The sequence below is a fragment of the Heterocephalus glaber genome, unplaced genomic scaffold (assembly GCF_053883595.1).
Source record: "Heterocephalus glaber isolate CG9 unplaced genomic scaffold, H.glaber_assembly_v1.0 deba00001428, whole genome shotgun sequence".
Classification (NCBI taxonomy): Eukaryota; Metazoa; Chordata; class Mammalia; order Rodentia; family Bathyergidae; genus Heterocephalus; species Heterocephalus glaber.
In genome coordinates, this window is record NW_028258293.1 from 8,978,321 (window position 1) to 9,005,409 (window position 27,089).

The following is a 27,089-nucleotide window of genomic DNA, read 5'->3' on the forward strand; positions in this document are numbered from 1 at the left end:
CAGAAATAGCAATTATTTACTGACATAAGGAAACACCGGGAAAATACCAAGGAAATAATAATAATAGATTCAGGTAGCATAGGATAAGGATGTTTTCTCTGGGCATGTTGGGGTCCTTACCTGCTTGGGTTACTGCCCATTGATAATAAGCCATAAATAAAGCAAGCTAAGCCAACCAAAGCTGCAATGAACAGCATCTCTGTGTAAAAACCAAGAAAGACAAAGTAGATAGCAATTTTTTCTCCATAATAATCCCTGTGAAAGAGAGTAAAAATAGAATCAGAGGTTAGAAGAATGTTTTAATCCAAGGGGCCTTAGTTTTGTATTTAGACAGGTGTGTGTTCTCATTTGGGCTGTACTGCCTCTGCCCACATAATTTTGGTCAAGTTACTCAACTCTCTGAACTTTACTTTGCACATCATAAGGCACAGAATGATGCTTATCCCATAGTATAAGAATAGGTATGGAAATTAGAAGAGGTAGCACAAAGAAGAAGGGAGCCCTTGAATGGATTTTAAATTCTGAATAGTAAGACTGTTTGAAGAGCATCTCAATTCTTCAGGAAGATGAACTATTTTTGAAATAAACTATAGTGTATTCTGCAATGCAATGTCTGCCGATGAATGCGAGGAACCAAAATGACAGTGCAAACCTGCACACGCTCTTCTTTTCCCTCCGTTTCTGAAACTGAAGAAGGCAATTTGACCACACTCTCTGTATGAATTTTCATCTTCTTCCCAGTCTGGGTCTTGGAGTGATAAATCATGAATTGTGACAAGGAATTAAAAATGACTAAGTGAAATTCCATAAAATACGCAGCTCTGCTTTTGTTTAGAAAGAGTTGAGAAGTGATAGAATTAATGAGCATAAATGTTCTTCTCAAATCTAAGTTTTGTTATTTTTTTAACTGAGTCCCCTTTAGGAACCCAAGAATGTAGTTTTTGCTGCCTCAGAAATCCAAGTTTCACTGAGTTAAACTGATTAATCCCTCTCCTTATGGCAACAGAGCCCACTTGACCAAAGCTGAGAGACTCCAGTTTCCTGGACAGGCAGAGCTGATTCCTTTTGGCTCCTAACAGCTTGTCATATAATTCTATGAAAGAACTTAATATCAAACTGTAATTTCCACAATGTTTAAGCTTCGTTCCTCAACAAGAAGCTTTTCGCTTTGCTATATATTATCTTCACATTATAAAACTATCATGATAGTCACTATAAATACATTTATTCTATACAAATATGCCCGCCTTTCTTTCTTTCTTTCTTTCTTTCTTTCTTTCTTTCTTTCTTTCTTTCTCTCTTTCTTTCTTTCTTTCTTTCTTTCTCTCTTTCTCTCTTTTCTTTCTACCAGGGATTGAACTCGGGTCCTTGGCTTGCAAGGCAGGTGCCAAAGCCACTGAGCTAAATCCCCAGCCCTCAACAGTTTTCTTATCCCAGAAGGGAAATTCTAAGAGAAGTGTTTAATTTTACTTTTTCCAATGAAATCTGTGGGGATATAATCCAGACACAATAAAGTATTCTTGGTTTAAGTGTGTAGTTCAGTAAGTTCAAAGCCCGGTGGGCATGGAAGCAGCACCCTAATTACATAGCCTGCACTCAGATCTCTTCACAGAGCTCCCTCGTACCGTTTGTCATTAACCTTCCGCTCCACATCTTCACCTGGGCCAGCACAATTCTGGTTTTGCCCCTATACTATTTCACTTTGCAGAATATTTTTTTTTGGTACCAGGAATTGAACTTGGGTCCTTGCGCTTGCAGGGCAGGAGGCAGAACCACTGAGCTAAATCCCCGGCTGCAGAATATTTTTTAATGGAAACACAATGCATGTAGCTTTTGGTGGTTTGCTTATTTTCTTTAACATAATGTTTTTCACTTTCATCCCTGTTGTTTCATTATAAATTTGTTTCTATAATTCTGAAGAACTCCATTGTTCGAAGGTATGATACTTTGTTTATGCAGTCATATGTTCATGAATAGGAGGCTTGTTTCCAGTTTTTTAAAAATTATTCCTAAATCGCTATGAACATGTTTCCGCACAAATGCTTCATTTGTTGTTGTTGTTAAATACTTGCAACTGGAATTGCTGGAACACAAGGAGAGTGTGCATTTCACTTTCTAAGAAGCTGCCAAACCGCTGCGGAAACCGCCACGGGAACAGCTACAACATGAAGCCCTAGCAGCAGCAGGGTGCAGACTTCAAGAGCCCCAGGTCGGGCTGGGGATTGAGCTCAGCGGTTTCGCCGCCTGCTGCGCAAGCGCAAGGACCCCAGTTCAATCCCCGGCAAAAAAGAAAAAAAAAAAAAAAGAGCCCCAGGTCCCCACCAGTGTCTCCCATTGTGAGTCTTCTTCACTTTCGCGGTTCTAGAGGAAGTGTAGTGGCATCTAAATGACACTTTTATTCCTCCAGTGAATAATAATATTGAAATTTGATATGCTTATAGGCCATCCTTAAACACAAGTCTTTGGTGACTTATCTGAAAATTCTTTGCCCATTTTTAAACTATTTGGTCGCCTCACTGAGTTTTAAGATTTCCTTATATATTCTAGATAAAAGTCATTTATGGAAACTGCACATATGTTCTACCAGTCTGTTGTTTGATTTTTGCAACTTCCCCATAAAGAGCAAACATTTTAGATTTGCTTAAATCAAATATATCAGTTTTCATTGTGTTTTTTCTGTCTTATCTGAGAAAATCAGACATAACCCCAGGTCATTTAGATTTTTCTCCTACATGCTTTTTAAAGAGTTTTGTAGTTTTATTTCCTGTACTTTGACTCTGATCCACTTCCAGTTAATTTAAATTTTCTATAGGCAAGGCTCGAGATTCATGTTCGGCCTATGGATATACATTTGAACCAGCATCATTGGATGAGAGGACTGTGGTTTCTTCATTGAATTGCAGGGCACCTTTACTGTAAATCAGTTGCTCATATGTGCATGGGCCAATTTCTGAACTTCTCCTTTATGTAAGTTTTCATTTGTAAATTGTCTCAAATATCCAAAACCTTGTGAGAATAATTCAAAGAAACTCAACATATGCTTTGGTTCTTTAAAAGTAATTATTTTGCTACATTTGCATCTATCTGTCTATCATCTATCTATCATCTATCTTCATGAACCATTAGAAAATAAATTGAATATATTGTGTTCCTTTACCCTGGATATTTCATTGTCTATCCTTGAGAGTGAAGATATTCTCTCCCATAACCACTGAAAAGAAACTCCAGGCAAAACGGCTCTTTCCTGCAATTGCTACTTCTATGACAATGTAAGGCTTTCTCTTTTGCTTTTTCAGTTGTCTACTTAAAATTTTATACTGTTTTTATTTCTTTACATTAAATTTTCTTCTCAAAATATACATTTACTAAAAAAGTCATTCCATGGTTGAAATTGAAACAGTATAATTTGCTATACATCCAAATTGGTCATAAGAAAATGACCAAATATTTTTAAAATTATTAAATTTGAGCAACATACTGCTACTCAATGAAACACCCCAGCTTTGTGTTTGCAGTAAAAGGAAGTTAGCAGCTGCTAGCAAGATATTCCAGATACACCACACTGAAGGGAGATGTAACATTTCTGTGTATATCTGGGCTTAGGAAAACCAACTTCTGATGAACACTTGTAGCACTGAACATGTATAGTAGACAGTTGAGTAATGTTAGGTGAATACATGCTCACTATGTTTTGAATAATGTAAAAGACGCAGCCATTCATGAAAATTTTGCTTGTCTGAACATATGCTCCAAAAATATTCCTCAACAGCAAAATATCACAGGTGTTCTTGACAATGTTGAACCCAAAAGTGAAAAATATGGGACACTCTAATATTTGTCAATAGAAAAATTAATAGATGTATAGAAATTAGTAATAAAATATTCTATATTCTGTTCCAAAAGTATGAGATGGATCTTTGTGTGTTTACAGAAAAGGATATAAATAATATATGCAGTGAGAAATGAAATCCTCAGCACAAATAAAGGAGAAAAAGATGTCAGAAATAATGATAGATACTTCAACAAACAATTGTTTTATGAGTGGCCAAAACCCCCCATCTACAATGCCCTTGGCAAAACTGCATTTGTGAATCATATTTCTTGTGCAGGCACACAGAACTGAGTGGATATTACCAGATTTAGAGTAGTTACTTCTATTTTGGGGGGCGAGGGGGAACGGGGATGGAACTCAGGACCTTGCACTTGCGAGGCAGGCACTGTGCCACTGAGCTACATCCCCAGCCCTAGACTAGTTACTTCTTCAGTCTTCAATGGAGATGGGTTTTCCACTTAAAATTTTACACATATCCCCACTCCTTAATTTTTTTCATAAATTTTCTGTTTTGTAGCTTAAAAATTAAAATACAGTTATTCAAAATGATTCAAATAGGCATCCCAGAAAAAAAGTTTTCATGAAGATTCACAGAGAAAACATCATTTTCTAAGCGGGCTAGGATCCTATTTATTTTTTAAATGTCTCTTAGTTGCCTTATTTGTCTCTTAGATTTGCCATCCAAACTGTTCAAATAACATTTCCAATGGCTTGGTGGATGCATCAAAATCAGTCTCATAAACTGGATGCTGGAATGCTGTTGTACAGACATAGCAGTACAAGAATAAATCCAATGAAAAATACAGCCTCTAGGAGTCTCTGCAGTTTCATTGTTTCTTCACCAAAATCACAGCACAAGTCTCGTAACATCATATATATTCATATATATGATGCTCAAATACATACAAATGTATATATATATAGTCACCTTTCAGATATAAGAACCTGCAATATCATCTTTTTGTTTAGTTAATGCAACTCTAAAGAACTGTGATTACAAATGAAATGATTTTATAGCTCTCTGAGATCATCACACAGACAAATACTGATACATTACTTTTCTCCTACTTTCTAAATTCTTGTACTGTAAAATAAAAACAAAACTAATAGGGAATGAAAACATTCCTATGCTCAAAATACACACATCTTATTTAGTTAGCAGATAACCCCACAATGAAAGTACTAGTATCATTTCCACTTTACAGATTGTGGTTAAGTAAACTGCCCATGTTAAAACAGCTTTCTGGAGGCAGAATTTGCATTCGAATCCAACCTGGCTAAATTCAAGGGGCTAACCTCTGAACCATCTTGCTATATCTGCTCTTTCTCATAGATTTGGACAGCAACGCTTTGCTTCCAAGTGAAATACTAATCAGTAGTATAGTAAACGCTGTAAAATGCAGTCTTTGAAAATGACAGTAAAAAATAACATACAATGATGTCATTCTGTTTGTTTCTTTGTTGTTTGTTTTTTGATACCGGGGATCAAACTCAGGTCCTTGTGCTTTCGAGGCAGGTGGAGGCACCACTGAGCTAAATCCCCAGCCCTAGGATGTCATTCTGAATACAAATACCATCAAGTTTAAATCAGTATGATCTCCTATCACAAACTCACCTAATCAAATCCAAAGGCTGTTCCTTGTAGAAATAGGAAAACCGAGCCCAGTTCTTATGAAGTATGTGCCTTTCATTGACAGGATTTGGAGCTTCTGAGGGCTTCCAATACTGGCCCTAAAGAGAAAGTGGAAAAATAAGAATGAAGTAAATAAACACTTTCATTTTTAAAGAACACTAGTGGGCTAGGACAATGCCCTCTTTAGTATTTACATTCCATCAATCATTGACGGAATTTCATTCATGTACTGCAGTCTATCAAAAACTATAATCACAGCAATTTATTTATTAAGTCTGTAACAATTACCTAAAAGTCCAAGTTTATACATGAAACTTTGCCTTTATTCTGGTTGTTCCTTCAGCCCAGGATGCCCTTTCTTCTCTACTGAAATCTGTGTGCACCATTTCAACTCAAAGACTCATGTCACTATGGAGCTGGCTGGGACTTTAGAAATATGCAGCAATTTTTTTAATAGGTAGAAAAATTAAACCCCTAGCAAAGTTCAGTAATTGATACAAGTTATCCAGCTATTACAGAAAGAAACGCTTGCTGTACTCTTTGGTCATGGTTGCTGCCCACTTCCCAACAAATTCAAATATTACAGCACAGTTTAGCACTGAGAGGTTCAGTGTTATTTTATGTGTAAGTTCTTTACTCATTGTTAGGTAATGAATAGCAGTATTGCTATTATATTGTATATAGTATATTGTCTAGTATCTAGTATATTGTCTGGTATATAAGTACTGGGTACATAGTAGCTACTTAATAGATTATTTTTCTTTCTCTCTGTGTAGACAACTGAACTGCTAAAGACAACACTGAAGAGTATCCGGTTTAAAATGTGAAACTTAATAATAAGGTATAAAATTTTATATCATGTAGCTTCCAACCCAAGAAATGCACTTTTAAAACCTCAATCTCAAGAGGTACTAACAATAGGTTTCAGCATGACTAGTGGAATTTTCAGTTAGGAAGCAGCAAGTCTTGGGGATTTTTTCCCATCATGAGAAAGAAGTAAGAAGATGGGGAAAAAGAAAAACAAAGGAAATGGAGGTTTTATTTCTCAAAAAAGGCAGTCTCTGAACATGTGAGGAAGTAAGCTTGTTATTTCAGAGTTGAAATCATACTTACGTCATGGAGCGGGTAGGCAGATGAATAAGTGTTAGAATTTAGCAGTCTTTCAATCCCAAACTTTATTTTCCCATCTTCTATGCCAAAAGGACACCGTGAAAGAATATAGTACACCTAAAAGGTAAATACCAAGAGACGCTAGCACCTTTCAGATCTTGATGCTTTTCACATTTTTTTTGGCCACAATTTCACATTGTATCTGAATGTGTCTGGATGTAGACCCAGATGGTAATGACAGTGGGAAGCGTCCCTTTACTGTTTGAGAGAAGACAAAACTGGAGTTGCGTGAATTTCGTAGGTGTTCTAGCCCACAGCTCTGAGAGTTCCCCATTCTAATGATGGCTGCGAGGGTAGATGGATCTCAATTTATTTTGCTACCTTCATCCCAAGCTTCTCTGTGAGCCCTTTATGCCAGAATCCCAACAATAATCAGGGTTTCAAGTTAGAGTCTCATATCATTACTAATAAATAGTTCACTTGGAGAAATAGGAGGTAGAACTAATACTTAGCCATGCTCTTTTGGATATTTCTTCAGTAAGTTATTCTGATGATTTATATGGGGCCTTTACCTGCTATTGTCTTTAGTTTAATTTATTCATCAAGATTATCATCTCTGTATGGCCACTTTGCGATTCCTTATATCTTTGTTTCACTTTTCTCTTGCATATAATTTGGGCTGTGGTATTCCCAGATCTCGTATTTCTATCAATTCAACCTCATCTGCTGCTTGTCTTCCAGCAACTGTTCAGAATTTCAACTTTTCTGATTACTGAATTTGGTCCTTTTAGCACCACTTGAGATATATTTCCCACTTTTCTTTTATATTTACTTCCATCTTTCTTCTACACTTCATCATTCAAGGTGTTGACTGGAATAGATTTTGTCCTTGAATCATTGCTACCTAACCAGTTTATCCATCCTAAAGATAGCTTAATGTTCCATTTTGATGAGGAAACAATAATTTACAGTTTTCATTTCATGATTAATGTGATAAATAAAAACCTCTTTATATACTTTGGATTATCTCCTTAAAAAAACAATCACCAGAAAAAATTAAAATTAAAATTTTTTTTTAAAAAGCCATCAAAATAACAACACTGATGTGGGTTGTTATCAAAGTGGAATGTTTACCAGACAGTAAGATGTATTATAACCTATAGAAATAAGTAAAGTATGGTGTTTTCAAACAAAAGGAAATGTGGATTTGGCTTCTTTTTTTTAAAGACTTCGGTTAAAAGAGACGATTCAGAGGGCTGGGGACTTAGCTCAGTGGTTCCACTGCCTGCCTCAAAACTGCAAGGTCTGGAGTTCAATCCCTGCCCCCACCACCACCAAAAAAAGACTACTGGGAGAATGGGAAGTGGGAGGGGACTGCTACAGTCATCTGAAAGGTCAGGGAGAGAAGGCTCTTGCTTGGTGAGCAGGAGGGGCAGGGAGGGTCCCCCCTGTTGGGGAGGAGCCGCCTTATGCCTCAGTGCTCATGAGTGGGTCCGCTGAGTGGGTCACGGCTCAGTTCCCCATGAGGATGAGAGAAGCTTACTTAAAATCTAGCCAAGTCAGCCAACAAGAGCCCTGTGCTGCTAGATCAAAGGGGATAAACACTTCAACTCACCATTTGATGAGATAAGGAATGGGAACTTGGAAGAATTCTCTTGGCTTTTATTGCTATGAAATAGTTACAAAAGAAACTGTAAGGGTATTTATTATAGGTGTAAAAGAACTGAGTTTTCCCCGGTTCCCAAAGAGAAGTGCCTCCACCTCCCTGTTCTTCGCCATTTCCTTTAAAGAATTTGTAATTATAAGTTTCTTCTCCCTTCCTTTGAGATGAATCGAAGTCTTTTAAAAAGTGAAATAAGCCTCATTAGTTTTATAAACCTAATTTTTAAAAGAGTTATCCAGAAAGCGAGGCTCTCCTTTCAGTTAGGTGCTTCTAGGATTGCATGATGCCTTTGTCATTACTCTATCAACACTGTCAGCCACTACTTAAACAATAGTTTGAGAGGTAGGGAGATTAACGGGATGAAGTGGACCCAAGAGACTTTCCAATGTTCAATGCTTCCATTCCACCCAAGAGCACCGTGCAGACCTAGAATCCCTCATTACACATCCAAAGACACAACATGCCATGCCAGGAGAGCCCGGCGCAAGCTCTTCTCTACCTACAATTCTGTTTCTTGATGAGGATTTAAAGAAGGTGGCTTTGTCGTCAATGAGGAAGAGCTCCTGCCGACGCCTGTTGAACTGGACAGTGAAATATTCAGGGCGAGGATATTTCACGGTCTCTGGGAGCTTCACAGGCGCGAACATGCAGTTAAAGGGCAGGTGCTCCGTCCGGGGAATGTCACTCTCCTTAATAGGCATTTTGATCCCCAGCACTTCAGCATAGGTAGCTAGCACCTCCCAAGGGGCGTGGATCTTGACAAAGTAAGTTCTTCCATCCTCGGAATCCTGCACAAAGGAGGTAAGAAAACAGAAAGCTTACTGAGATGATTAAAGAAAAGAAAGTGTTAAAAATTTTTTGAAGATGTCACAGAATTTTCAATTTAAGAGTTTTCAGCAAAAATTTAGAAAATGAAATTCCCAAAAGAGATATACATGTGTGTGTGTGTGTGTGTGTGTGAGAGAGAGAGAGAGAGAGAGAGAGAGAGAGAAAGAGAGAGAGAGAGAGAGAAAGAGAGAGAGAGAAACACACAGAGGCAGAGATAGATGCGGACAGAAAGAAACAAGGGCACCCAGAAACAAAAAGATCATATTTTTAAGAATATAATTCAGGGTCAAGGGACACTCTGCCCTAAATCCACAGCTGTATGTGTGGTTCTGGGTAATCTCTTGAGTTTTAGTGACTAGATATGAACTCAGAATTTTGTATAGGTTATATAAGAGATACATACAAACTATAAGACGTTCTTACTCTTCTTACCCAGCTTCTGTATCAGCCTACATGGAGAGAAAGAGCTTTAGATAACACGGGTTAGTTATGTAGATAAATAAATAAGTTGCATATTGCGCGGTACAATACACATTTTTTGGTTCAGTAAAGATAAAAGAGAAATAAGTTTATCAAACTTAGCATTAGAAGTGTTATAGACAGGATAAGATCTTAAATAGGTCTTTAAAAACAATTTTGAAGGAAATTCTAGAAAAACAGTAAGTGAAGTTAAAAGAAAATGGCATATTCATGGACACTATCCTAGTTTAAATGGTAGGTTATACTATGTCTTCATCTTTTTTGACTTTCTCAACAGAAACTGTTTGTACTTTTTAAAGTGTCCACTACTCATCTCCTACTCAGTTGGTTGATTTACTGACCTGTAAAATTGTGCGCTATTATTTCCAGGGCACAAATCTGTGGTCAAAAGAATCACATATTGTCTCAAACACCAAATCTAGCTAGCCAAAGGTCAGAAGAAGAAAAACAACACTTAATAAATAAGATTTTTGCATAGATTTTCAACTATATTTACCCTTTTGTCTTCGATTTCCAATTCAAGACCTGACTTTCTGAGATTTTGCTCAAATTCTTTTCTTCTTTCCTAGGCAAAACAAAACAAAAAGACAGAATGTTGCAAAATACCATTCCCAGAGCAATGCACTTTCAAATTCTCCCTACTGGTCCAGAATAGCTGTCCAACATGTTCTCTCTCTCTCTCTCTCTCTCTCTCTCTCTCTCTCTCTCTTTTCCCCCACCTTCAAATAAACTGTCTTCTTTTATTAAAAATAAATACTGTTCTCTTTGCTCAGTGCGAAGCAGATTCGACACACAACAGCTGTGCCACTAGACTGCCCCCCCATGCTGTATATAAAGGTTCTCCTTGTAATTTCCATGAACAAAGTTTTACCTGTAACATAATCAAATATAGCTATAAAAATACAATATATTTCTAAACAATCTCTAAGAAATATTCAGGATCTCTATTTGAAGATAAATATACTCATATTTACTCAATAACATAAAATTTTTTAAATACTCATAAACAGAGCCATATGGGACTCCTAGGTAGAAAGACTCATGCTTACAAAAATCAATACTCTTCAAAAGCTATAATTTTAATGCAACGTTAAACTAAGTTATCAAGATGACTTCTTATTCTTAAGGGACAGAATGGCTTCACTTAGAAAAAGCAAAGATAAATTTTACTACAGGTCATTACTGCAAATAATCCTAACTGTGAGATTTAAAAGCAATGCATTGACAGTCAGAATTATCTTTGGCCTTAATTATGATTGAGGAAGGAAAAACTTCAGAGTGACTGAATTTTTTTAAATCTCCAATATTAATTCTAGGACATTCATCTTCAAATAGGCATGTCTACCTTGAGATTTCTCGGTACTTTACAAGGAATAAAATTTTAATATGTTTTTTATCTGTCTCCAATACTAATGAGAATAGGCTTATGATACTGATGCAAGCTCTTCTCCCTCAACTAACTTTTCATACATGGCTTTCTTCAAATTAAGGCAGATTGCAACTTCTGAAAAGCAAAAAATCAGTGAATGGGGGAACACATTCAATATACTGTTTTCAATACTGAGAAAACGATTAGCTCTTTCTTTAATACAGAAACACATGCCTTTGTAAATCAGATAGTCTTCAATTCTCTGAGTTATACAAAATCGATGGTAGAGCTAATGGAGTTGCAATCTGACAGATCAATAAACACAATTTTAAACATTAAATCACTTTGTAATCTGGGGATGGAAGTCAGGAATTTAAAAAATATTGACATTTCTATAATAATATATCTATTCCAAACTAGTTACTTACCTGAACAATCTTCCTCTACATTAATATCTATATATTATATACAATACATACATATGTTGACATATATACATATATATATGAACATATATATAAACACATATTCATATATATATGTATATAGAGAATATAATAGAAGCTGGAACCACCTCATTCTAGGAATATGTTTTATTCATTCATGAGTATAGAGAACAATTTTAGGTCCTTCTGTCTCATTAATCAATGCATTTCTAATGTGTTTTTATTTTATATTTAATCATCACTTGGCAGATTTAGTAATAGATTCAGGATATTTTATCAACTAAACACTCATGCAATTATAAAAAACAATTCAATGTAAAATCAAAAGTTTAAGGCTTAGAGTGTTATGGCTAAAGGTAATAAAAATATTTCAATCAACATACTATGTTTCTTACACCAAATTTATGACTGAATGAACAATAAAATGCTCCTAAGGATAAAGTATTTATATTGTAAAAATTATGTAGGAAAAGTAGAATGATAATTTTAAGTGAAGAAAAAATAAAACAATAAAAATTTCAACTGTTAAAAGAGTTTCTGCAAATACTTTTTAAATCAGGGCTGGAGATTTAGCTCAGTGGTTTCGCCGCCTGCTGTGCAAGCACAAGGGCCCGAGTTCAATCCCCAGTACCAAAAAAAAGAACATGTATTTCCAAATACTTTTTAAATGAGTGATGGTGTGTGTCCAGTTTCCATGGTATTGGCTTTCTATGAGTAGATACTAGAAGAAGAATTTAATGGAGCATCAATGACATATTTTAAGTCACATCCTTTGCAACTATTGAAGTGTATGGTGAAAAATTATGCACAGAGAAGACTTGTAGATGGATTAGACTGTTGGAGAAAGTTCAGGAGTGGAACTATGAGTTTTGGATGTCTTTTAGATTTCCAAATAGAGATATAGCTAGTCTTTGAGCTTTGTGTTTTTACAGAAAAGTTTGGACTGGAAAAGTGAATGTTGTATTTACCACAAATAATGGTTTTAAAACTGTGAGACAGAATGACATCATCAAAGAAATCAATGTAAGTTAAGAATTAAGAACCATACCCTTCAGCACTACAACAAGGAGTCCAAGAGAAGAAAAGATGGAGAAGAAGCATTTGTATTACATTAAAATAAAAAATTAAGAAGGATATTAACATTTAAAGAAAAAATAATCCAAATGGTATTATCATCAGTGGCATTTCATCCAAGAACAAACATTTTCTTTTACCCTAAATAAAAATGTTATTGATCATTGTATCAGGGTTCTCCAAAGAAACAGAATAAATAGGGTACATATGTTTAAGAGTTTTTATTAAAAATAAAACTAAGAGAATGAGGAGTCTTGGGAGCCTCGGGAAGAACATACTCAACAAAGAAGGGCTGATCCACTGTGTCAAATGTTAGAGGTCAGGTAGTGTGAAGGCCACGACCTGACCTTTGGCTTTATATGAGGAGATGAGGAGAGTGATTGGGATGAAGGCTTGAAAGGAAAGGGTTTAAGAAAAAATTGGCAGAAAGGAACCTGAGAAATGGGTAATAGTGTCACTGGAGGGGCCTGAGGAGATCCCCTAAAGCGTAGGTGGAGACCTCAAATTGCCCTGGATAGTTTCTTGACTCTCGTTGCATAAAAGCATTTCAAGATTCTTCAGTAAGAGGAATAGGCAGATGTAATGGACAGAGTTAGAAAGTAAGAGAAAATGGGAGCCGAAGGGAGCACAGTTCTGGTGGAACATATCAGAGTGTAAGAATGGCCCTTCCATGTACAGGAAGACACAGCTTTTAAAGAGTTGGGGTCAACCAGGGTATGTTTGATCATTGTCTCAGTTGTGGTTTTGCAAAATGGCTCCAGCAGAAGTCCTTATGGCTAAATCTGGTCTCCATAAGATGAGATTGTGCCTGGGAAAGTCTCAGTTACGCCAATGCTCTGCTGAATCCAAGCTGCTGCATGTCTGGACAATGATAAGAGAATTCTTCACACTCATTGATATTTTTGTGTTCCTATAAAACTCTCATATTGGTGTTCTCTGTCTTGAAAGGGGATGAAATATGTTGTTAATTTAGGGCTGATCAACCTTGTGTTGGCAACTTTTAGACAGATGCTCCTTCAATGATTAATGTGACTATGTGCAGAGTTGAGCAAGGATCTCATGCAAAGCTTTAAGTTAATAAAGGAGACAGATACAAAATAAAAATCAAGCTTTGTTCTGCTTTTAGTTGCCTACTGGGCATCTGTAGGACCAAGTACAGAATCATTGTTTTTTAGCAAAAGATTCTTTTGAATCCCTGACTGCTTCAGAAACACACACACACACACACACACACACACACACACACACACGATGCTTTTAATGAGTAAAAGGGGTCAGGGGCCTGTCTATCCTGGAGTCAACTTTCGATCCTCCTATCTCAGCTTCCCAAGCTGCTGGGATTACAGGCCTGAGTCACCATGTCCAGCAATAGGTTTTTATTCTATTTGTTGTTATTTTTTAATGTGGAAAAATTAACAGCCTTTTTTGGCTTAAGGAAATAAGTTAGTAAAAACAACAAAACATAATTTAAGAGAGAGGAATACTGCAAGAACAGTATCTTTAAGTGGGTATACAGAAGGAGTTAATAAGCAGGCTTAAACTGCTACCCTGTAACCTTAGAAAGGTTGGTCCTGGCGCCTGGGGATCTTGATTGTCTGTGGGAACTTACTACCCCCAGAATTGACAAAGTGGCTCACTTGGCCTAAACCCTGGTCCTACACTGCTGCTGGAGAAGTTAAGTGTATCCACAGGACATCCTTGCTCCTCTTTTTCCCTGGACTTTATTCCATGACTCTTTTCTCCTTGCTGCTTTTCCTTTCCTTTGCTTCACTATAATAAAATATAGCTCTGATGACTGTTTCCTGAGTCCTGGGAGTCTTCTAATGAATCACTAAACCTGAAGGTCATCTCGGGTTCTGCTGAATAGTAAGGAAGAAAAAATTAGACCCAGAGCCCAGGTGGAGAAGTTAGCTTTAGGCAGATGGACAAATACTTCTTCTAGGATGTCAAGAAGGAAGCAGATTAATTAGGGGAAGATGCTGGTGGGTGGTAAGATCTGATGAGAGGAAATGTGCAGAATTTCCTTCTGCTCTTTCAGATTTCTCAGTGAAGAAGAAAAGTGTGGAAAGCTTACCTTGGAGTTGGGGAGGAGGCACTGGAGGTGAGAGGAGAGAGAATAAGCTTTTAAACAGCCATCTGGGACAGTGGCAGATAAGAGAAAAAGTGGTAAGGTGTGATTTCCAGACAGCATGAAGGACCACCGAGGTCCATGGGCACAGAGTAAGATAAACAGTAAGCTGCAGGTTTCTCTTTCTGCAGGGGTGCTAGCATGCAGCAGGTTAAGAGCTGGGTCTAATTAAAGTGGCTGCTTTGTCAAGGGATTACAGTTGACAGGCAGAGTGGATATAAGTGTTGACTATCAGACTTATGCTGCCAATGGATAGGGAAGGGGACCTAAGAACAGTAAAATGGTGGTAGCAGAATTGTTTCTCATGTGGTCCTGGTGAGCCTGAAAGGAGAATGATGTGGGCCAGAAGGATTTGATCAAACAGTTCAGCTCATGGAATGACATTACAAAGGACTGCAGTTTTTAGTGATTAGAAGTTTTAGGGTAGTGCATAGAGGCCAAGATTAGCGGAAAGGGAAGTTCAAGGAACAGAAAGGCCATAGTCCCAAAATAACTATCTTTGCACGGATTGAGATCATCCATGATTTACAAGGAAGTATTGATGGAGAAACTGACAATGAGCCTAAGCTAAAATTGTAGACAAATCAAAAGGAAGACCCAGGATAATAGAACAATTATAATAACAATTCAAGGCACTAATTGATTTGATGAAATTCATAGCTCAGGAATTGTAGAGAAAAGGTAGAAGGACAACAGTCTAATCAACAACAAGAGAGAAGAGGGCAATCCATCTATCTTTATATCTATCTATCTATCATCTATCTAGGATCAAATCCAGGCTTTGCATATGCTAGGCAAGTGTTTTACTATCAAGGGATGACCCTGAGTTCCATCCCAATCACCACAAAAACAAACAAATCAAGAAAAAAAAGGAAAAGGAAAGAAGAAAGGCGGTAATCAGTATTTGGCCCATCTCATGGAAAGGCTGTGTAAGTTAAACAGCCACCACTTAAGAGGAAAGTTAGAGAAAGCAGAAAAGCAAACATCCAGGAGTTACAGGAACATTTCAGAAAATACAACAATAATGGTGGTCTATGAAATGATTTCCAGGCAAAGGGTAGAAGAAAGGTAGAACTGGACAGGTCCAGGATCTTGTGGGGATAACAGTTATGGTTCTATTTATTTGTATGACACTGACTTTGTAAGTACCTTAATTAAGTATTTGTGTGTGTATACATACACATATATAAGCTTATACACATAGATTAATTATTATTTCCCATATGGAACCCTTAATGAGCATCCGTTATTTTCTAGTCACCACTCTGGGTATCTAGATAGTGAGGAAGAAGACAAAGTATTTGGCCCCATGAATTTAATTCATGATATGACAGACAGCAAACAAGTGAAAAAAAAAGGGAGTAAAGCATAGAAATTCAGAAAGTGACAAGTGTTAACAATGACAACCCCATAAGACTAAGAAGAGTTTACCGCACAAAGCTGATTTCAGGTCAGATGGATTAAACATATTCTTAAAATTAAAATTTCATACAAAAAGTAAATATTTAGAACATCCCTCACATTTTAGAGATCATATTTAGTATCTAAAATAAGTACATAAAAATTTAAATTCTCTAAATTTAGTATGTAAAAATCATATCAATCATTTGCAAGAAGACGAAGAACAGCCTCCCAAATATCTAAGAAGTGAAATAAACTTTCCACATCCATTCTTGGCTGCCTATTTTGTGGTCACTTCAGTTTCAGCTTTCAGTGAAACCCTAGATGACTCTGACATCTACAATGGCATTCAACGTAGATATCTAAGCCAATCTATGGGGTGTGATTCTACAGTTATTATCTCTAACTATCTCCCTTTCTCTCAGTTAAGCACTTACCGCCTTTATGTCTGAGTCTTTCTTTATGTCATCAACATAGGAAAGTACAAAATCAATTTGCCTGATCCCATCTCGGAAGAAGATAGAATCTTTGCTTTGTTTGCTCTTTTGGAACTGCAGGAGACATAAATGACAAGATTTTACATTATTGCTTAGTCTCAAATGGCAAAAAAAAATCAAGATTATGTAAAATTAGTTCACCTCCTGATTTTGTTTTTCAGTATTGAGGTGAAAAGTTAAGACAGATTCTGTAATGAGAGTTTTCATCAACAAAAGAGTATGCCTATTTAAAAAAGTGAAATTCCATAAAATGTATTAAAGACTCAGGAGGAAGTTAATTATATTAACCGCATGCACACACAACAATGTTGCAATTGCACCAAAATACAAAATGAATATATGCAAACATTGGTCCACAATGCACATTCAGGCAGAGAGCCTTGTCACCCTAGGCAAACAGCACACCACTGAGTTCTCTAAATAACAGTTTCACCATCTTTCAGGGTACAATAACTTATAGAGCAATTAATGGAATCTCACTGTAAGAAAGTAAACTTATGTTTAAAGTTTACAGATGTTTACAAAATTCCCATTTTCTAGTTCAACTTTTAAGGGATTAAAACAGAATCCAGGTGCAGTTAAAAATAAGACAGCAGGTAGCTTGGTAGCTGGCTGGCCTCACTCCAAGTAAATTCTCATGCAAATCTGCCTTCCAAGTCAAATGCTCAAGGTGAGCCACAGCCTTTGTTTAAATCTGGATGAATTCTCTTGACACAATAATCAAATTTACAAGTTCAACTTTCACATGTTGTGCAGTGCATTAATTCCTTCCTCTCAATATGGCTACTCAGAAAGATTTCAAGTTTGACTTATGTGTTCTTCTTCATAGTTTATATGTAATATGTGATGCTAATACTTATGAACAGCCCAAAAATTATACTTAGGATTATGCAAATAAATGATGCAGTGGATGTTAATAAGGCAACTGTCTAGTTTCTTTAGCTAAAGTGTAATGGAAAATTAGAGTGATTATTACCACAGGTGTTCTTATTAGTTCATGAGATTCTTTTATGGTATTCTGTGCCATTTTTCACTCAAACCTGGCTAAGTGAGCCTCCTATAAAAGACACTAGAAACTATAAATAGACACTATAAACAAATAAGATAACAATCTTACGTTTCATTTGTATTCTACAAACATAACAACTATACCTGTTAGTTCATAGCTAATGTGTCTTAGAAATTGCTAGCTCATAATGCAAAGGAATAAATGAGTGGGAAATGAACAAAGAAAAAACATCTAAGGAATCTAGAGATTAAGAGTCAAAATATGGCAACTCAAATGATATGTCTGAGTTCTCTGTGTGCCAACGAAAGGATGTGTAATAATCATCCTTTCCTATTGGTAAAAGAACCAGTGAAAACGCAAACTGCTATCATGCTACATTTTGACTACAAACCAAAAAGAAAAAGAGAAGCAAAAAAAATATCATTTGCACTCTCAGAAGTCATTATAACATTAATATAACTTATGAAATTCACTAAAATTTATGAAATCCAATGGGGCAGAAAACCCTAATTACACTAAATGTAAATGAAGTGCAAAGCCTGGGGTGGCCATATTTTGTATGGCAGAATTTTCTTTAAATGATTAATATTTTTACAAGTGTTAGTTTAGGTAAGTTAAATCTCAGTGAAAAAATACAAAATAAATAAAAACCACATGCATAGTAGTTGAAAATTAGACAGTTGACAAAGTAGTTAAGAAAACAGTGACTCCAATACTTTCCTAAGTATATTATCAAAATGGGTATGTATACATCCCTTCTCCTGAAAATCAAGGGCTACCGAGAAAACCTAAACTTCTACGTTTATGTCAGAACTTGACTATAAACTGTAATTTTCTAAAAATATAGAGAAAAATTATTGGTAGCTTTTTAAATAGCCATAAAGTACAAGTCTTGCAGTTGTTGACAAAAAGTGATTAAAGACAGCTAGGGCAGAAAAATCTGATAGTTTGGTTACATATAACTGCATAAATTAAAACACATCATTCTTTTGTTTTCATCGCAATGTGACATAAGATTGTATTTTTCAACATGTGTGTATTATATTTGGTTCGTTCTTAGAAATGCACATTTATAATAAGGCAAACATCCAAATAGCTTCTCTTTGAGTGATGTAGTTATTCTGAAATTCACAAATGTATTTTGCTGGCAGGGGTTAACAAACTCTTAAAACTGTAAATGCTATGTGTATTTGTGTGTGTGTGTGTGTGTGTGTGTGTGTGTGTGTGTGTGTGTGTGTGTACACATTTTAGGAGGAGGGCTCACCATATCCAAAAAACATTGAGAATCACCGCTTTTAAATATCAATTTCCTGGGAGCTAGGCATCCCTGACCAAGTCCCCTAAATCAATATTTCCATTGGAAGAGAAATGGTCAGGTTATTACTGCAGCCATCCAGAGCATAAGCAGCATCATTCAGCAGTGTTTTACCATAAGACGCCGCCTCAGGAACAAATTGAATCGTTTTGCAGGCTGTGAAGCAACCAATAGAGAATTAACACTTCCTGCCCAGCATTAAGGGTCCCCTCAAACAAGCATGCAAACACGCCAGACTTCAGTATGCTCACTCTCTGAATATGCGCGTGTGTGTGATATTTAAAACTGGAGGGAAGAAGTTAAAAAAATAGAAAGACAGTAACAATAAAGGATAAAAAAGAGATTTCAAAGTAAATTTCTCTAAATCCTACAAAATTACTTTAAATAATAAATAATTGTGAAACTGTATTCATCAAAACAGAGGGAAAAATAATGAACAAGACATGTGAGTAATGGAAATCTTAAGAAAAATATATATTCTGTCAAATAGGCTTCTACATATCAAAAAAAGCAAAATTCCTAGTAAATGATATGGAGTATGACATGGCTTCCCAAAATACTGGAAGAAGGAAAAGTTACTCAACATTTTTTTAAGTTACTCAATTTTTAATGCTAATTTGTCTCCAATCTTCTATTTGTATAGTCCTTATTTAAAATATCAGAGAAATTATCTAAAAATAGCTATGATAATCAATATTTGAAAGAAAACCCAATCTGTAGTACAAAAAGGCTGGTATTATGCATATCTTATAGCCTCAGTGAGGAATAATCTAGTAAAGTAATCTAGTAAAAGAAAAGCAATCTAGTAAATTACTAATTTACTAGAGAAGTAATCTAGTAAAATTTGCATTAAAAGAACTCAGTTCTTGACATGAAAAGTTTTGATTCGATTATTCCTTCCCTGGAACAGGCTGAATAGACCTAACCAACTGGTGACTGTCGGAGGGAAATTTCCTGTTCTTCCAAGTAATGAGCCTTCTGCTACAGACAGAAGAGATAACACAGATACAAGAAGAATGTTGGTCATTGCATAAAGTATATTCTAAACTATATTTCCCTGCTGGCCTGAAGAGTTTCATGTCAGTCCTTCTGTTTCCAGACTTCGTTCATGAGATTTACAGGTTTCTGCTTTTCCTCGGGTTTTTTTTCCCTAAATGCAACGTAGAATTAAGGGAAATCTAAGTCCTACATGAAGGGGTCATCCAAGGCCACTTTATGCCCTTTGTGTGTTTTGGGTTAACAAACTAGCCTAAAAGGAATAGAAGACCTAAAGATAAAATCTTAAAGTATAAGACTAAAGAAAATATGAGGAAATAGCCCCTAAATGGTGTATGCATACATTTTTTAGATAGAACATAAAAGGGATGAATCACAAGATAAATGAGAAAAGAAACTGAACTTCAAAACTTTTTCATCCTGTCTTTCTAAAAACATTGTTATGTAAGTGAAAAAAATCAAATCACAAATTTGGAGAAAATAGTCACAATAAATATATACAACAAAAGTCTTGCAAAGTTATTCAGCCCAATTTTTTAAAATGCACAAAATATTTGAACAGACAATTCGCAAAAGATGAATGTTCAACATGAAAAGATGGTCAAAGTCATTATTCATCACAGAAATGAAAAACAAACTCACAGAATGTCATTTTATACCCATTATAATTATGAAAATTAAAAAGCTTTATCAACTACTGGTGAGAATAGAAAGCAACTGGAACTTTATACATGGCTGGTAAGATTGCAAAATAGTGCCACCCTTCCAAAAATAGTTTTGTACTTTAATGTGAAGTTACACATATAATTTACCTATTGTCCAGAAATTTTACTCCTAGGAAATTATGCAAAAGAAATAAAAATATGAATTATGCAAACATTTCTTATGTGAATATTTCTAACACATTTATGCATAATGGTTCCAAAATTTAAAACAACCCAAATAACTATAAGTGCATAAACAGATGGACAAATTTTGATATATCCATAAATAGATACTACTCAGCAGTAAAACAAAACAAAACAGCTACAAGTATTTCTAGTAAGACTCACTAGAAAGTTAAATTTGAGAGTTGATTGTATGCCAATTGTACAGAAAGCCATGAAACTGGATGAAATCACTAGAAGACTAAATTAAGATGCTAATGCCTTCCATTAATAACATCTAAATACAGAATTTCAATGGTAAATCCTGTGCATATATTCACACTGATGGCATTTGATCAATTTATTCAAGCTCCATTCTTGTTGTTTTAGGTCTATGCCACATCAGTTGCCAAGTATTTAGAATATAATCCCTTAGGTTAACAAGGCCTGCATTCCTTTAATACCTGTTAATGCTCATCCATCATTATTACATCATGCTTCGACTGAGTCTCTTCAATTCTGATGCTTTTTCATTAAACTCTATATATTTAACAAATTATTTCCTCCAAACACACATATTCACTCTGAAACTAGTTCTCTTAGCCACTTCTGTTTCCATCTTTCTGTGTTTCTCTATTTCATGGTGTCAGAGACCTTTCTATACTGGGAATTTAGATAACTATTAAGTTACCCGATCAAACCTGCTATTGACTACTCCAAACAAAATGATAAATTATGTGAATTCTTCTTCATTCATAGAATCATTAGCAGTGAAGCTCTATCACAATAATGTGAAAAAACAACCAGTTTCCATTTTTTTCAAAAAATAAAATATGTGCAGTGATACTCCACTGGTTATTATCTGTTTGCCAGAGTAGATCTTTCTATGCTCCTTTACACTGGGCTTCCTAGTCTTTGAGGGTGACCAGTATGACAGTCAAAGTCCTCCCCTGATGTCTGGATTTCCACAGATAGAGGGAGGCAGGAGGCTCTCTCCCTTCCTAAAATTGGATTCAGGAAGTTTGGCCCCCTGACCACAGTCACCAAGCCTCACTAGAATGTTTTAAGCATTTCACTTTCTTCTTGATTCCAACAGCTTCTCTTTTCCCTTTGCCTTTCAGTCCTATGGATAACAATAGATCCATACTTACCATTCCTGGATTCTCTCGCACTCCACCTTTATTCAGCCTTCCTCAAATTATCCTACTGTTTATATGACTTAAAGGGCTCTGGTGGATACAGATTTCATTTTGTAATATCTCTATGTCATTAAAGGAAATGTTCATTCCCTAGAGAAATAGTTCATTCCAGGAAGGAGGCAGGACATACACAAGATACGCTGGAGTAACTTGTAGTGTCAGGGAGGAAGACAACACCAATATTAAAACAAAATAATTGGGTATGTCAAAAGCACACAGGAGTTAACCAAAAATCTCCTGTTAGCCAAAGCTAGAACACAAGTCTATTCTGAGCCACAAAAATGAATAAAATACTACTGGTATTATATAACCCAAAGTATAAAATAAATGTCGTGAGTTCATGCTAAAGGAGCAAGGAAAGGAAAAGAGGAAGAAGAAAGGAGGGAGAGAGGAAAAGAAATCTTTATTAAGATCTCCAAATAATTTATTTACTCTTAAGGAGTTAGAGTTTAAACCTCAGTTCTTAATTCTGGATGCACAGTGTGACTTTCTTCCAAAAAGCACAATGTGAGAAGGAAGAAAAGAAAAAAGCAATAACTTCCTTGAGGAGAAATCTGACAAAATTACTTCAAATCAGATAAGAAAGGTTGAATGATGGCGTGACAAATCACGTTGATAGGAGGGACCCTTAACATGACGTCATAGCTCTTTAATTCCTCTGTCTTCCTCCAAAAACACATTATCCAAGTCTAATCATGGGAAACATTAGGACAGCCACAACTGAGGCTCGTTTTTCATGATACCAGACCAGTGTTCCTCTAAACACCAAAGTTTATGCAAAACAAGAAAAGTGTATGAAACTGCCACATCCAAGGGGAACCCAGGGAGTGGTGACTACTAAAGGCAACCCAGAATCCTCTACAGGATACTGAAATAGGAGAAGGACATTCAGGTAAAATGAAGAAAATCTCAGCAAAGTATAAGCTCTGGTTAACAATGATGTACCAACATCGATTCACTAATTGTAACAAATGCACCATACTACGATAAGAGGCTAAGGAATGGGAAAATGGGTGTGGGGCTCAGGGAAACTGGTGTACTATACTTATACTAAAACTGTAAATCCAAAAGTATACTAAAATAAAATTTATTTCTTAAAAATCTTATTGTTCAGAAGAGAGACCATTGGAGAGGGGGAAAGGGAACCAGAGATATGGACACAATCAAAGCATGATATATGCATAATGTGAAAATATAACCCAGTCCTCTGTGTAATTAATATGTACTAATAAAAATAATAAATTTTCTGATCAATTTGAGCTACTTGTTGCTTAACCAAAGACAATGTGAACATAAAGCAGCTCACAAGGCATATATCATTCAGAATTTAACATTTAAATTAATAGGATGTAATCACAGAAAGTCTTTGCAAATTTTATCACAAGCCAAGACATAGTAATAAATATGTAATGAGCTCAAAAGAAAAAAGCAAAACCTAAGTGACTGACAGAAATTGGGAAACATATGTAAATTGAGTAATATAAAAATATATTAAGGTCCCATTTGGTGTAAAAAAAAGTTGAGTATCTCGTGCATGCTGAGAGAAATGCAAATTTAAACTAAGACCCTGAGCCAACTGCAATAGTCCCCGATAGATGTTACTTCTCTCACTAACCAGCAGGAGGGACAAGAAAGCCTGACTTCTCCAGTAACACGACAGTGGAGAATTAGCACTCATACATTGGTTATATGTACAGAATGGAAGGGAATCTGAAAGTAAGGGGCAGGGGAACATGTGCCTGAATTCTTTAACTGACAAATCTCCTGTAGGAAGATATACTGGCAAAAGTAGTTTGAGACTAATTCCGAAGGGCATTGATTGCAGCAATATGTGTAATACATGGGAAGAATAAACCCATTTAAAATGGCGACTGCAGAAAAACCGAGAGGTCAAACAAGAAGAAAAATCTCTAACACTGCTAATTTCAACCTGAGATGGATTTACCTTCCACCCAAGAAAGTCTCTTGCACCTGCCCTTCTAAGGAGTTAGGAAGGGTTCTCATAATGTTTTATGTTGGTGAAATACTTTCCCATTATTTTGCTTAAGGAGTGACAGCAAATTATATAAATTTCACTAAACCTTATTCTATCTATGGTTTTATCTTTGGAATAATGTAAAAGTTTTACACAAGCTAAAAACAAACAAGAAAAATAAACAAAACAACAAAATTGTAATTATTTCAATTCAATGAACCCACAATCCTAATTCGAAATACTAAGATTAGTGCGATGGTGAAATACAAAATGCCATCTATGTTGAAATCATCAACTCTATTCTTCCACCTCTATTTCAATCACCATCTTTTATTTACTAAGCAAACTTTGAAAAAGTTTTTGATTTCTTTCCTAAACTCTTAATTGATATCAAATTTAATTTTCAAATAAATTATACTTCACGATTAGTCTTAGACGAGTGAGATACAGTGGAGGAAGGATGCCGAACTCAGCCTCATAAACTTGAGTTTTAATTATGGATCTACCCTTTCAACATAAAAATAACTTTGGTCAAGTCATTAAAACTGGGAATTATAAAACTGTAAGCAAAGCACTCTGCTAAATATGTTATTCTACAATGAATGATAAACTAGAGACATTTATAGCTAAGTGGATGCACACTGAGGACACACTCTTAAGTGAAATAAATAGGACACACATGTGTAAATACCAAATAGTTTCTCTGGTGTTAGAAACTGAAAGTGTAAATGGGAACCAAAATGTATAAGAGATAATGTGAAATAGGAAGAAAAGGTCCAAAAGGGAAGGGGAAGGGGAAGTTGGGGGAGGGGGGTAGGGGAAAAAAAAGAAAAAAGTATGAGAAAAGAAGGAAAAAATGGAAACAAAGTCTTTGTAAATAGGAAGGGTGGAGGGGTTGAAGGGAGGGCAGGGGAATGGGGAAAAAATAAGGACCAAGATTTATCATGTAGAGGTACAAATTTCCAATGATGAGTGTCATGGTATCGTATACCTAAAATGTTCCAGTGAACTTAATGAATAAAAAATGTCATTCCCTTATATATTTTTTCCTAAATAAACTATTTTTTCAAGAGTAAGAAATTCTCAAATATTATGTGTGGGGGCCTGGAAAAACTGAATTGAGAAAAACAGTATCCTTAGTGAAGACTACGAAAAGATGTCTATGTCTGTCCACGCAAGGAAGGACAGTACTAGTCACTGCTTACCGTTGATTCTTCATTGATGAGAAAGCTGGTTTCTCTGCTACTCAGGCTCTGTTAACAGCACCAGGGGAAGGAAATAATTCTGTTAATAATAGTGCAAGTAAAGTAAGTAGAACAAGTAAGTTTCCATAACAAAACATCGAGGATCTCCAAGCCAAAATACTAAACCTGGGACTCGAAAGGACTATGAAACACCTTAACATGTGTGCAAAATTGTGTGCACATGTAGGTGTAGGAATCTGTACATGAGTCTGTATGGAAACTGCAAGGGTACTTAATAAAGAATAAGAAATTGGGAGTTAGCTTTATTAAGCAATAGAAGAATCTGTGACACAACAAATGGGTAAAAACTACTGCAATGCAGAGAAATAAAAATGGGCGCTAGTCTTCTACTGATACTGAATTCTGATCAAGATCAAAAGGAAGAGCAGGCTTATGGGTTATTTTGTGCCTTTAAATATTGGTTTGAAATTATGAAAATGAAGACCTTGGAAAATGCATCATCAAGTAGGCTTAAGAATTTTCACAATTATAATGAAAGGGAAAAATCCATAGGTGACCATGAATACACACAACTCTCTCATAATTACAGCAATGACGAAGCCTTCCCTAGTGTGATGGATTCTTCCAGTCCTGGCGTTATAGTGACCTGTGTGCCACACAACATGTTGCCGTGGTCACACCTCCTCACCTGTCAGCAGTGACTGGGGACAGAGGAGCACTATGGAGAGGCAGCAGCTGGCAGAATTGGCCTGCAATCCCTGTCCGGGCTGGGAGCTCACTTACCTTGTTCTTGGAAAACTCTTAACCGACAACCAATGTCTCAGTATGACTAAATGATGCTGGAAAAATCAGGTTTCGAAAAAAAAGGAAGTAAAAATTGCCTTGGACATAATTTTTCAAATGCTTCTGAGCATCATGGAAACATACATGCTACAAAGAAGCAATAATATCTTTTTCTTCTTGAGGACGAAGAAATGATTTTGAACATGCAACGATTTTCATAGTACTTTATTCAGAGTAGGTTATTACACAAAAAGTTGAAATTAAAAGGATACTGAACCAGGTGGAAAGAGTTCATAGACTGGGAGTCTATGAATAAATACATGCTCAAATCCTCCTTCACTTACACATGATTCTGGCTAGGTGGACCTTGCATGAATTCCCTTAACTCTTCTAAGAATATCAGATATCAAATAGAGTTAGTGAAATAGCAGACTCTAAAAATAAATTGTGCAACTACATTTCCACCATCAAGACTATAAACATAGAATACTTTCCTTTTGTATTAACTCCTCATATTTTTATATTATTCTACAGAAAGATCAGTTGTTTTGCTTATAAAATGGTATAAGGAAACTATACAATAAATATTCCAAAAGCAACCTGGCTAGTCACTTTAAAATCTCTAACTTTAGTAAAAATAACTTGCTGTAATTTCCAATTAAATCTTGTCATTACATGTTGAGTGTGATAAATATAAAATAAAATTATCCAGGATTCATCTCCTTTGGACAAGTATTTCATTGTCTCACCTTTCATTGCCCTTGATGAGGTAAAAGGAGAATCCATGCTGTTTTCAATTCTATGTTCCCCTCAGCAGTGCCCAGGACTTTCACATCCCAGGTGCTTGCTCCCTTCCCTGACCCCAGCCATTAAAAAAGTTAAGGAAATGATCAAAATGGAATGAAATGAGTAAATGGGTGAGTGACACAAACTCATACTAGGAATAAAATGTAGTAATATTTGGAGGATCTATCCAAGTATTTATCCTGACTATTGCAAACATAAGTAGCAATATTCCAACAATGAAATTCACAAAACAAGTACCATAACTTCTGCACAGAATTCTTTTGGTTTTGCATATATTTAAGATATATAACATGATGTTATAAGATACACATATAGTAAAACAGTTACTGTAATAGAACAAATTAACATATCCATCACCTCATGTAGATACCTATTGCTCTCTCTGGCCCACTCAATGATAAAAGTAGCTATAATCTATTAATTTAGTAGATATCCAGAATAAAATATATATGATTATTAATTATAGTATCATG

General features: G+C 35.8%; 1 protein-coding gene across 13 annotated transcripts in view; it reads right to left on the reverse strand.

The window, feature by feature from the left end:
- The window catches only part of Ano5 (anoctamin 5), an 81,136-nt gene that overhangs the window by 33,341 nt on the left and 20,706 nt on the right, over positions 1–27,089 (reverse strand). For 5 of the 13 annotated variants that reach the window (XM_087211534.1, XM_087211536.1, XM_021263924.2 and 2 more), the window contains exons 3-10: positions 25,027–25,074; positions 18,900–18,941; positions 16,402–16,515; positions 10,043–10,111; positions 8,742–9,026; positions 6,579–6,692; positions 5,448–5,563; positions 121–255 (exon numbers count right to left, since the gene is read on the reverse strand). In XM_087211534.1, the coding sequence (XP_087067660.1) occupies positions 121–255; positions 5,448–5,563; positions 6,579–6,692; positions 8,742–9,026; positions 10,043–10,111; positions 16,402–16,515; positions 18,900–18,941; positions 25,027–25,074 (923 nt within the window). Of the gene's footprint in view, positions 1–120; positions 256–5,447; positions 5,564–6,578; positions 6,693–8,741; positions 9,027–9,469; positions 9,516–10,042; positions 10,112–16,401; positions 16,516–18,899; positions 18,942–25,026; positions 25,075–27,089 lie in introns of those variants that run through there. The other 8 variants (XM_087211537.1, XM_087211538.1, XM_013074705.3 and 5 more) reach the window with 5 other exon arrangements.